General features: G+C 50.4%; 2 protein-coding genes across 2 annotated transcripts; both read right to left on the reverse strand.

Moving 5' to 3' along the window:
* Window positions 1–126: 126 nt before the first annotated feature.
* Window positions 127–1051, reverse strand: LOC119887814 (laminin subunit alpha-1-like; the record flags this gene model as incomplete). Its single annotated transcript, XM_038698411.1, has 4 exons — window positions 917–1051; window positions 642–836; window positions 353–536; window positions 127–229 (listed from the first exon to the last, which is right to left on the reverse strand). Coding segments are annotated over exons 1-4 (553 nt in total), but the record flags the coding sequence as incomplete, so codon positions are not given.
* Window positions 1052–3760: 2709 nt separating this feature from the next.
* On the reverse strand, window positions 3761–12537 carry LOC119887815 (laminin subunit alpha-1-like). The gene is made up of 15 exons (XM_038698412.1): window positions 12410–12537; window positions 12113–12323; window positions 11882–11998; window positions 11646–11806; window positions 11432–11570; window positions 11164–11266; window positions 10920–11036; window positions 10646–10828; window positions 10414–10568; window positions 6650–6793; window positions 5144–5277; window positions 4588–4775; window positions 4419–4542; window positions 4052–4202; window positions 3761–3970 (listed from the first exon to the last, which is right to left on the reverse strand). The coding sequence occupies exons 1-15, from the start codon at window positions 12499–12501 to the stop codon at window positions 3761–3763; spliced, it is 2229 nt and encodes a 742-aa protein (XP_038554340.1). The 5' UTR covers window positions 12502–12537.
* Between the last annotated feature and the right edge of the window lie 12 nt (window positions 12538–12549).

The raw sequence follows: 12549 nt of genomic DNA on the forward strand, positions 1-12549 counted from the left end.
ACCTGAGAGACACACTGAAGACGAGGAAGACACAACACAGTCAGACGACTGGCCGAGCCAGACCCGCCCCTTGTTACAATAGCCCCGCCCCACTCTGACCACGGCCCTGTTGTCATGGAGACCTACCTCTTTCTGACTGTGGCGGGGTTGATGATGAGATCATTGACTGTGTTTGGACAACCAAACTGAGCCGCTGACTGCAGGAAGGTGGCTCCGCCTCCGACACGCACTGCATCACACACATCAATAACCAGTAATTAGTGACCAATAGTCAATAACACCAATAACAAATATTCACACAGTAACCATAGTAACAACAATCAATTATCAAAAATCAATAAACATTGAATACCGTCAGCGCTCCAGGTGTGAAGGCGCTCAGGTGTGTGGGCGGGGCTAAAGGCAGGTGGTCGGGGTCAGGAGTTGGTTCTAAACCCTGATCATCAGGAAGCACCACCCCCCCAACTCTCTCCTCCAATAGGCAACTGTCGAGCTCCACACCTGTGTACCTCACGGCTCCTGATAGGTCAATGAGCCTGGTGGCAGCCACCAATCAAGAGAGTCAATCAACCAGAAAGACTGAAAATTGTGTGAGTGTGTGTGTGTGTGTGTGTGTCTGTGTGTGCCAGTGTGTGACTTACGCCCTGCCCACCACCAGGTGTTGGATGCAACCTCTGAACCACCTGGACACATCCTGTAATCTGATTGGTAGACGAGTCTCCTCCCCTGATGGCAGCCCACCAATGAAGAAAGAGGCTGGAGACAGACGGGAAAATCCTCCAGAAAACAGAGAGACGGACTTCATGTGTTCCTCATCCACCTGCAGGGACAGAGACCTGAGAGCAGACAGGTGACACTTTAATCAATACTGATGAGGCAGGTGAGGCAGGTGAGGCAGGTGTCTCTCTCCACCTACTTCCTGTTGATAGTGATGATCACAGAGTGTCTTGTTCCGTCACTGAAGGATCCATCAGGTTTCACCACCATCACCCTCCGACTGGGGCCACCCACCTCACCGAGCTCCGCCTCCAACGCTCCTGAGACCAGGTGCACTGACAAATGCTGCACACAAATAATCAGGTGTGTCACATGATGTGTCACGTGATAAACCTGGTGTACAGGTGTGTCATGACATGACGTCTGTCCGTCTGTCTCACATGTCTCTGTTCGGTCGTTACTGAGGCAGCCAGCAGGACTCCTGATTGGTTGTTGGAGTAGAAGGAGAAGAGACTCCGCCTCCTGACCGAGCGAGCGAGGAGCGAGCTGAACGAAGCGTCCGGGCAACACCGACACACTGCGCACCGCCTGGGACAGAGGATAGTACTGGAAGGTCAGCATGTGAAAACGCTGGAGCAATAATAATAAATCATGCCATTATTTATTAGATACTGTACCTCGAGGACGCAGCCCTTCCTCACTCCGTACGCGTCTCTCAGCAGGTCAAAGTTGGACCGAGCGATCTCCACGTTCTTTATACAGCCCACGTACGACCTGGAGACCACCTGTCGCCTACCAACCAGACAGACAGGTAGAAACAGTCAGACAGACCGGTGGAAAAAGACAGACAGACGGGTAGAACAGACAGACAGGTGGAAACAGACAGACAGGTGGAAACAGACAGACGGGTGGAAACAGACAGACGGGTGGAAACAGACAGACGGGTGGAAACAGACAGACAGGTGGAACGGGTGGAAACAGACAGACAGGTGGAAACAGACAGACAGACGGGTGGAAACGACAGACAGGTGGAAACAGACAGACACGGGTGGAAACAGACAGACATGGAAACAGACAGACAGACGGGTGGAAACAGACAGACGGGTGGAAACAGACAGACGGGTGGAAACAGACAGACAGACGGGTGGAAACAGACAGACGGGTGGAAACAGACAGATGGGTGGAAACAGACAGACAGATGGGTGGAAACAGACAGACGGGTGGAAACAGACAGACGGGTGGAAACAGACAGACAGACGGGTGGAAACAGACAGCGGGTGGAAACAGACAGACAGACGGGGGAACAGACAGACGGGTGGAAACAGACAGATGGGTGGAAACAGACAGACAGATGGGTGGAAACAGACAGACGGTGGAAACAGACGACGGGTGGAAACAGACAGACGGGTGGAAACAGACAGACGGGTGGAAACAGACAGACAGACGGGTGGAAACAGACAGACGGATGGAAACAGTCAGACAGACAGGTGTGGACATCACCTGCTGACATCACAGACTCACCTGATTGGTCTGGAGGATATCCTCCGATGTAGATGGGGTCGAGGTCGGAGCGGTTCATGTCAGAGGCCGTCCCAGGAGACTCCGCCTCCACACCTCCTTCTCTGATGATGGTCGGCTGCCATGATGGACAGGTAACCTGGACACACAGCAGCAGCGTCAGGAACAAGAACAGTAGTATTATTAATATATGTTAGTAATATTAATACTACCAAACTCTGCAGTAACAGTAGTCGTTAGTAGCTTTAAGCCTCGATATACTTCGACACGTACAGCTGCACAGACACCACGGACGTGGACTACTTCAGCTTGGCGGACTCGTATCACACATGCGCAGTACATCAGTTGGTGTCCTGGTAGCGTAGTCGGTCATAAAAAACGGGAGGCACGCGGACGTCCGCACAGAGCCTACGCGCAACCCTCTGATGATGATTTTTTGTCTCTCGAACCCTAACTATACTCTGCAGTAACAGCAGGTAACACCATCTGGTAGAAAACTGACATCGGTGAGTTTAGCCCCGTCTCCTGACACCTGACAGCAGGTGTACAACACTGAACTACAGTAGAATAGATTATAGTAGAGTACAGTAGAACTACAATATGACTACTGAAGACTACGGTAGGATTACAGCAGGATTACAGCAGAACTAGGGAGACTCGGTGTGTCCACACACAACGCGTGAAGGCGATTTTAACGCGATAAAGTGAATAAACACAACTGGCCGTTACTCCAGCTGTGTGAACCCAAAGTGAACATGTTGCTGTGATTAAGAGCAACAAACGGATCAAACTGATGCTGAAATAACGACAACATGATGCGATTTGTTAAACATGTGAACTGATGCTTTGTCAGGTCTGTCAGCAGGACAGCAGCTTCTAAAATGTTTGTTTTCTGAATGGAGTTCGGATCGATCAGGGCTATGCTACGCTAACTTGGTCACAGTAAAGTACAACGACAGCTGGCATAACGTTTCTGAGCTCACCAGGTAGTTCAACCTGCTCGCTCTCTTTTCTCCCAGTAACGTCCAGCTTTGTCCGGTTTTTATATAAATATGAAGTCGTAGTCCGACAGAGCTAACGACGCTAACAACACTAGAACCGGATGTGCACGGAAGCTGCTGAGAAGCTCCAGTGAAGATAAATCAACGTTTTAATCCCAAAAACTAAAGTAAAAAGCTAATTTAATAAAAGCAGTTTACTCTGAGCTCCTCCCGCGAGCAAACGGCGTAGCTGTCAGAGCAGAATCCAGTCCGACTACGGGTTTTTATTTGTCCAAAGGTTGCAGCGCTGCTCCTGCTCCTCTCCCCCAAGTTTAGCAGCTCTCAGCTCTCCCTCTCCACACATCGCTCTGAAGCCGTCGGTGACGTACGGACAATCTCAACACTGATAGGCTTTCGCGACTCAGCGACATGCTCACGCGAATTCCTTCGCATCGCCGGCCCTGCCCCCTTCGTGTCACTTCTCTACGCGTCTTTGCATTGACTTTTTTTGTAACTCACGATTGTTTACCAGTAAGACATATTGATCACTGACGGGAACGATTGTTTACTGATAGGAACGACTGATCACTGTGAGCCTGCAGCAGGTCACCTTTGCGTTTGTTCCTCTGCAGCGTGATCTTGTACCAGACTCCTGTGTTGTACTTCTTGGTGGAGGTCAGCATCAGAGCTCCTGAGCCGAGGTCATAGGTCAGACGGACACGCCCCTCCACCAGCTCCATGGACAAGAAGTCCCTCTGCAAGAGACAGGAAGTGAGGTCATGTCTGTATCTGCTTCACAATAAGAGCCTCAACAAAACCAGTGATGTGTGTCATACCGTGTTGTTGGAGGCCAGGTACAGCAGCAATCCGCCCGGAGACAGCGTTTTAAACAGTAGGACGATGGAGGTGGAGGTTGCTCGCAGAGACTTCTGAACCAATGAGAATCCAGATCCATCAAAGTGGAAGGACGTCTCCTCCGCCTGGGGACTAAGAGTCAGACAGGTAGAGACAGACAGGTGGAGACAGACGAGTTAGACCTTTAGATTTGTCAGGTCTGAAAAATACCATTCAGAAGTTCCATTGGAAATCAGCAGATTTAACTTCCAGCCCCTCCCACTGGAAGTGGGGGCCAGTTGGTGTGCTCACAGATTCTACACCTGTGGTCCTCCAGGTGTTCTGTTAGTCATACACCTGTGTTCGTACCTGCTGAAGCAGCCTCCACACTCTCCCTCTCGGCTGTCGTAGTTCCACAGACCGACGTTTCTCTCGTTGAGCGATGCTTCACCCAGACAGCCCTGGAAGGTGGAGGTCCTCAGCGCTGTGGGCTCTGACATCACACACACAGTTATCACCTGTACTCTTCCACACACACCTGGACCCCTGATGTGTGTGTGTGTGTGTGTTACCTGAGTGTGAGCTCCCAGTCCTCCGATGTGGATCACCGTGTTTCTGTCGATGTCTAAAACCCGTGACGGTCCCGGTGATGTCGCTGTTACCGTGGGCAGCGGAGCCGACTCGGACTCCAGCTGATGGACCGACAGAGCGCCGTGGGCCCCAAACCTGCCAATGCCATGACATCATCACATGACATCGTCACATAGCCTACCAAACGTTTCGGTGTGATGCGTACATGTGAAATAGAGGGACAGCTGGCCAAGAAGGAGGCGTATTTCAGCTTTTGTGAAATGACGACCTGAAAATCTTGTTAGTTTTTAGAAGAAGTAGTTTAGATGCCGATCAGGAGCTTTCCACCACATTACATGGTCTTCCTCAGCTGGTCCAGGACTCCTGGTCCATACTGGCTCAAAGGTTCGTTGTGATCAGGATGAAGTGAAACCGTGTACAGTCACATGACGCCTGCACGCCTTCATCTGCTGAGGAAGCTCATGTGAAGTGGTCGAAAGCCGTTGATGTTCAGGTGTGTTTACCGTGTAGCGTTGATTCTGGTCCATCTGTTGTTGGTGATGTCCAGTCCGGGAAAGTCCAGTCTGGTGCTGCCCGAACCCACGTCCCACAGCAGGGAAACCTTCCCATCATGCATCTCTACTGCCAGGAAGTCCACCTGAACACAGCAGACAGAAACAAAGGCTCGAGCTGTACTCGAAACTGCCTGCTGTACTAGCAGTGTGTACTGATGTAGGCTAAATGTAGTAGTACGCAAACAAAGCACAATCTGCAGTGTGCATCGGACCAGTCTACCTCGCCAGCTGTGTCCCACCATGCTTTCTAATGCCGCATTCAGACCAAACGCGAATTTAATTAAACATGTGAACTGATGCTTTGTCAGGTCTGTCAGCAGGACAGCAGCTTCTAAAATGTTTGTTTTCTGAATGGAGTTCGGATCGATCAGGGCTATGCTACGCTAACTTGGTCACAGTAAAGTACAACGACAGCTGGCATAACGTTTCTGAGCTCACCAGGTAGTTCAACCTGCTCGCTCTCTTTTCTCCCAGTAACGTCCAGCTTTGTCCGGTTTTTATATAAATATGAAGTCGTAGTCCGACAGAGCTAACGACGCTAACAACACTAGAACCGGATGTGCACGGAAGCTGCTGAGAAGCTCCAGTGAAGATAAATCAACGTTTTAATCCCAAAAACTAAAGTAAAAAGCTAATTTAATAAAAGCAGTTTACTCTGAGCTCCTCCCGCGAGCAAACGGCGTAGCTGTCAGAGCAGAATCCAGTCCGACTACGGGTTTTATTTGTCCAAAGGTTGCAGCGCTGCTCCTGCTCCTCTCCCCCAAGTTTAGCAGCTCTCAGCTCTCCCTCTCCACACATCGCTCTGAAGCCGTCGGTGACGTACGGACAATCTCAACACTGATAGGCTTTCGCGACTCAGCGACATGCTCACGCGAAATCCTTCGCATCGCCGGCCCTGCCCCCTTCGTGTCGCTTCTGTAAACTCACCGCCCCGAACGCTCGCTTCACTTTTGGTCTGAAAGCACCATAAAACCGGAAACCAGTAAAGCCCGGCCTAGAGTACTGCAAAATAATATATTTAACAGTTTCATACTGCAGACTACTACGCAGTACGCAGTGTGTGTGTAGTACCGTGTGTAGTACCGTGTGCAGTACTGTGTGTAGTACCGTGTGTAGTACTGTGTGTAGTACTGTGTGTAGTACTGTGTGCAGTACCGTGTGCAGTACCTTGTGTAGTACTGTGTGCATTACTGTGTGTAGTACTGTGTGTAGTACTGTGTGCAGTACTGTGTGTAGTACCGTGTGCAGTACTGTGTGTAGTACCGTGTGTAGTACTGTGTGTAGTACTGTGTGCAGTACTGTGTGCAGTACCGTGTGTAGTACCGTGTGCAGTACCGTGTGCAGTACCGTGTGCAGTACCGTGTGCAATACTGTGTGCAGTACCGTGTGCAGTACGGTGTGTAGTACTGTGTGCAGTACGGTGTGTAGTACTGTGTGCAGTACTGTGTGTAGTACCGTGGTGTTGCTGCCCAGGTAGAAGAGCAGGTTATCTGGACTGGACGTCTTCAGGATCAGACTCAGAGTGTTGAAGTTACTGGACTCAGTGGGTGGTCTGTAGGACCGAACACAGTCTCTGTCCGCCTGGACCGCCACCTTGATCTGATGACATCATCAACATCATCATTATCATCATCATCATGTGACTGTGACGTCTCTCGGTGGACAAACAGAGACAGGTTATTCTTATTTCACGTGAAGTATTTACAGAGATTCATGGATTTTCTGGCTGTTTAGAGTCGACGATAATAAAACAAAGGATGTCCAGGAAGGTTCCCGGAGAACAGCAGCTAGCATAACGGCGCCCTGCGAGTCCTGACAGGTGAAGAGGGGGCAGGCGTCCCTGTTTGGCGAGTAAGAACTGTTACCATCAGGCAGACGGTTCAGGGCGCCATCCCTCCAAGCCAACTAGTATCGTATGACTTAACAAACAATGAGATAAAAAAGCTGAACCTTAGTCTACCCCAGTGTGTACTCCCCAGTGTGTACTCCCCAGTGTGTACTCCCCAGTGTATACTCCCCAGTGTGTACTCCCCAGTGTGTACTCCCCAGTGTATACACCCCAGTGTATACTCCCCAGTTTGTACTCCCCAGTGTGTACTCCCCAGTGTGTACTCCCCAGTGTATACTCCCCAGTTTGTACTCCCCAGTGTGTACTCCCCAGTGTATACTCCCCAGTGTATACTCCCCAGTGTGTACTCCCCAGTGTGTACTCCCCAGTGTATACTCCCCAGTGTGTACTCCCCAGTGTGTACTCCCCAGTGTATACTCCCCAGTTTGTACTCCCCAGTGTGTACTCCCCAGTGTGTACTCCCCAGTGTATACTCCCCAGTGTGTACTCTCAAGTGTGTACTCCCCAGTGTGTACTTCTGTAAGTGTACTTGTGTGTGTGCTCCCCAGTGTGTGCTCCCCAGTGTGTACTCCCCAGTGTGTATACCCCAGTTTGTACTCCTCAGTGTGTATACCCCAGTTTGTACTCCTGAGTGTGTACTCCTGAGTGTGTACTCCTGAGTGTGTACTCCTGAGTGTGTACTCCTCAGTGTGTACTTCTGTATGTGTACTTCCCAGTGTGTACTTCTGTATGTGTACTCCCCAGTGTGTACTCCCCAGTATGTACTTCTGTATGTGTACTCCCCAGTGTGTACTCTCAAGTGTGTATTCCCCAGTGTGCACTCCCCATTGTGTACTTCTGTAAGTGTACTTGTGTGTGTACTCCCCAGTGTGTACTTGTGTGTGTGTGTACCTCCCAGTGTGTACTTCTGTAAGTGTACTTGTGTGTACTTCTGTAAGTGTACTTGGGTGTGTGTACTTGTGTGTGTGTGTACCTCCAAGTGTGTACTTCTGTAAGTGTACTTGTGTGTACTTCTGTAAGTGTACTTGGGTGTGTGTCCCCAGTGTGTACTTGTGTGTGTGTGTACTTCCCAGTGTGTACATCTGTAAGTGTGTTCTGTAAGTATACTTGTGTGTGTACTTCTGTAAGTGCTTGTGTGTACTTCTGTATGTGTATTCCTGTTGTGTACTCCCCAGTGTACTCTCCAGTGTGTACTTCTGTATGTGTACTCCTGTATGTGTACTCCCCATTGTGTACTTCTATACGTGTACTTTCTCAGTGTGTACTTCTGTATGTGTACTCCCCAGTGTGTACTCCTCAGTGTGTACTCCTTAGTGTGTATACCCCAGTTTGTACTCCCCAGTATGTACTTCTGTATGTGTACTCCCCACTGTGTACTCTCAAGTGTGTATTCCTCAGTGTGTACTTCCAAGTGTGTACTTCTGTATGTGTACTCCCCAGTGTGTACTCCCCAGTATGTACTTCTGTATGTGTACTCCCAGTGTGTACTCTCAAGTGTGTATTCCCCAGTGTGTACTTCTGTAAGTGTACTTGTGTGTGTGTACTCCCCAGTGTGTACTCCCCAGTGTGTACTCCCCAGTGTGTACTCCCCAGTGTGTACTCCTCAGTGTGTACTTCTGTATGTGTACTTCCCAGTGTGTACTTCTGTATGTGTACTCCCCAGTGTGTACTCCCCAGTATGTACTTCTGTATGTGTACTCCCCAGTGTGTACTCTCAAGTGTGTATTCCCCAGTGTGCACTCCCCATTGTGTACTTCTGTAAGTGTACTTGTGTGTATGTACTCCCCAGTGTGTACTTGTGTGTGTGTGTACCTCCCAGTGTGTACTTCTGTAAGTGTACTTGTGTGTACTTCTGTAAGTGTACTTGGGTGTGTGTACTCCCCAGTGTGTACTTGTGTGTGTGTGTGTACTTCCCAGTGTGTACATCTGTAAGTGTACTTGTGTGTACTTCTGTAAGTGTACTTGGGTGTGTGTACTCCCCAGTGTGTACTTCTGTAAGTATACTTGTGTGTGTACTTCTGTAAGTGCTTGTGTGTGTACTTCTGTATGTGTATTCCTGTTTGTGTACTCCCCAGTGTACTCTCCAGTGTGTACTTCTGTATGTGTACTCCTGTATGTGTACTCCCCAGTGTGTACTCCCCAGTGTGTACTCCTTAGTGTGTATACCCCAGTTTGTACTCCCCAGTATGTACTTCTGTATGTGTACTCCCCACTGTGTACTCTCAAGTGTGTATTCTCAAGTGTGTATTCCTCAGTGTGTACTTCCAAGTGTGTACTTCTGTATGTGTACTCCCCATTGTGTACTTCTATACGTGTACTTCCTCAGTGTGTACTTCTGTATGTGTACTCCCCATTGTGTACTTCTATACGTGTACTTCCTCAGTGTGTACTTCTGTATGTGTACTTCCAAGTGTGTACTTCTGTATGTGTACTCCCCAGTATGTACTTCTGTATTTGTACTCCCCAGTGTGTACTCTCAAGTGTGTATTCCCCAGTGTGCACTCCCCAGTGTGTACTTCTGTAAGTGTACTTGTGTGTGTGTACTCCCCAGTGTGTACTTCTGTAAGTGTACTTGTGTGTGTGTGTACTTCCCAGTGTGTACTTCTGTAAGTGTACTTGTGTGTACTTCTGTAAGTGTACTTGGGTGTGTACTTCTGTAAGTGTACTTGGGTGTGTGTACTCCCCAGTGTGTACTTCTGTAAGTATACTTGTGTGTGTACTTCTGTAAGTGTACTTGTGTGAGTGCACTTCTCTATGTGTACTTCTGTGTGTGTTTACTTCTCCATGTGTACTCCCCAGTGTGTGTACTTCTGTATGTGTACTTGTGTGTACTTCTTTATGTGTACTTGTGTGTGTGTACTTGTGTGTGTACTCCCCAGTGTGTGTACTTCCCTAAGTGTACTCCCCAGTGTGTACTTCTCTATGTGTACTCCCCAGTGTGTACTTCTCTTAGTGTACTCCCCAGTGTGTACTCCCAAGTGTGTACTCACTAGTGTACTCCCCAGTGTGTGTACTCCCCAGTGTATACTTCTCTAAGTGTACTCCCCAGTGTACTTCTCTATGTGTACTCCCCAGTGTGTACTCCCCAGTGTGTACTTCTCTAAGTGTACTCCCCAGCGTGTACTCCCCAGTGTACTTCTCTATGGGTACTCCCCAGTGTGTACTTCTCTAAGTGTACTCCCCAGTGTGTACTCCCCAGTGTGTACTTCTCTAAGTGTACTCCCCAGTGTGTACTTCTCTAAGTGTACTCCCCAGTGTGTGTACTCCCCAGTGTGTACTTCTCTAAGTGTACTCCCCAGTGTGTACTTCTCTAAGTGTACTCCCCAGTGTGTGTACTCCCCAGTGTGTACTTGTGAGTGTGTCTATGTACCGAGGCGGCCTGCCTCCTGGCCTGATCGATCAGCTCTTTGATGTCAGACAGATTCCGGCTCAGTGTTTCTCCCAGCATGCTCAGTGGCTTTATCCGGTCCATCAGGCGCTCTGTACGACGCTCCGCCTCCTCCAGCTTATGCTGCATCTCATTGGCTGAGCACACAAGAAACAGGAAGTGAACACGTCTGTCGTCTTTATACGGTCGATCTTAATGAGCGTTGGTGACTGACCTGCGGCTTGAGTGCGAGTCACCAGCTGGTTGGTCTCCCTCACTGTGTTGTTGGTGTTTTCCACCACAGAAGAAGAATCCCGCAGCTGCTGTCTGAGTCTGTGCAGCCGCTGCAGCGCCTCCTGCAGGCCGGAGCTCGCCGCTGCCGCCTGAAGCTGCACCTGCTGCAGCGCCACGGACGAACCTGACGGACAGGATCGTATGGATCGGTACAGACAGATCGACAGGGTAAATTACTGATACGTGAGGGGGCGGAGCCTGAAACACCATCTCACCGTTAGAGAGACTCTGCAGCTCTGTGATTGGCTGACGGAGGAGGAGGCTGGAGTTCCGGACACTCTCTCTGACCAATCCCAGTCTACTGTATATCCTCGAGACATCCAGCTGCAGGACTGGAAGACAGACAGAGAGACCGCGGACACGGCGAGGTGAAGTCATTGGACACCATGAGGAGACACGTGTTCATGTGAGGAAGGTCGTAGCCTCCTCAGCGCTCCAACATGGACGCCGGACACTAACCTTGAGCCGTCTCGTTGATTCGTCGACTTTCTTCTAGAAGAGCACAGCTGACATTCAGCTTGGCCCCGCCCTCCTCTGACAGCGGCTGCTCTGATTGGACGCTCTGAAACACAGAAGGCTGGCTCAACTGGGTGTCAATGTGTGATGTCATTGAGCAAAAATGCTGCATTGGCCAATCAGATCCGTGCAGGCACACGTCAACATGTCAGGTGACGGCAGTGTCTCTCCAGTTTACCTGCGTAACACAGGTGTGTCTTCACACGCTTACCATGTTGAGAGCGAGGGAGGCGGAGACGCGGGCGATCGAGGCCGCCTGCTGGGCATAGTCAACACGTTCTGTGATGTCCCTGTCCAGCTGACCCAATCGGCTACCGTTCTGAGAAACGTTACACACTGACGACAGAGACCTGAGAGAAGACGGCGAGGTTAATTTTTATCACGCGCACACACGCACATGCGCACGCACACACTTGCACGGTTACCTGTGCAGGGAGTGGGCGTGGCTCTGCAGCAGCTGGGCGTGGCTTTCTGCACGGTAAACGTTCTCCGGAGCGTCCGTCTTTCTCAGTCCAACAACCAAAGTGTCCACCTGCTTCGCCAGCAGGGGGCGCCACTGATCCACCTGCCCGCTGAACACCTCCACCTGCTGCACACACAGGTGTGTTAGTACAGAGTCACGAGTCATACGGTCGGCGTCGGCGTCAGCAGAGGCTCTCACCGCGGTGGTGTTGGTCAATTCCTCCGTCAGGCTGACAGTGTCGTCCAGCAGCATCTGGCTGTCCTCCATCACGCCGTCCACAGAGAGACACACCTGAGTCAGGTTCTGATGGAGAGACTGACGCAGGGAGGAGACGCCGTTACATCATTACATCAGAGACGACCTCGACGGGTGCAGTGTGACATCATCACAGCAGGTTAAATACCTTTATTTATGTGTGTGTGTGTTCACCTGGTAGTGGAGCAGTAGAGTGTGTGTGGCGTCCAGCAGAGTGTGTGTGTCTGTGTTTCGTTCTGCTGCCTCGCTCAGGTGTGTGCGCGTGTGTTGCAGTGTTTCCATGCCAGCGGTGAGAGCAGCAGAAAGGGGGCGGAGCCTGTTGTCCACCGCCACCTTTCTGGACAGGAAGTCCACCTGCAGCGAGGTGAGGAGAGGCTGTGCGAGGCTGCAGGGAGAGAGAGAGAGAGGGCGGGCGGTCAAACTAAACGTAGAAAAGTCAAACTGCTTTTATTTCTCAAACACAAAACACACCTGAGCTCCTGATTGGCTGAGATGCTGGCAGCCGTCAGGTTGACAGCTCTGATGGTTTCCAACATGGACTCCACCTCCTTCAGCAGACGCATTTGATTGGCTGAATCCAGCTCCTCTTCTGTGGTCTGGTTCAGATGCCC

The sequence above is a fragment of the Micropterus salmoides genome, unplaced genomic scaffold (assembly GCF_014851395.1).
Source record: "Micropterus salmoides isolate LMB-PRFRI ecotype aquatic unplaced genomic scaffold, ASM1485139v1 Ms_hic_scaffold_4333, whole genome shotgun sequence".
In the NCBI taxonomy this organism is placed as follows: domain Eukaryota; kingdom Metazoa; phylum Chordata; class Actinopteri; order Centrarchiformes; family Centrarchidae; genus Micropterus; species Micropterus salmoides.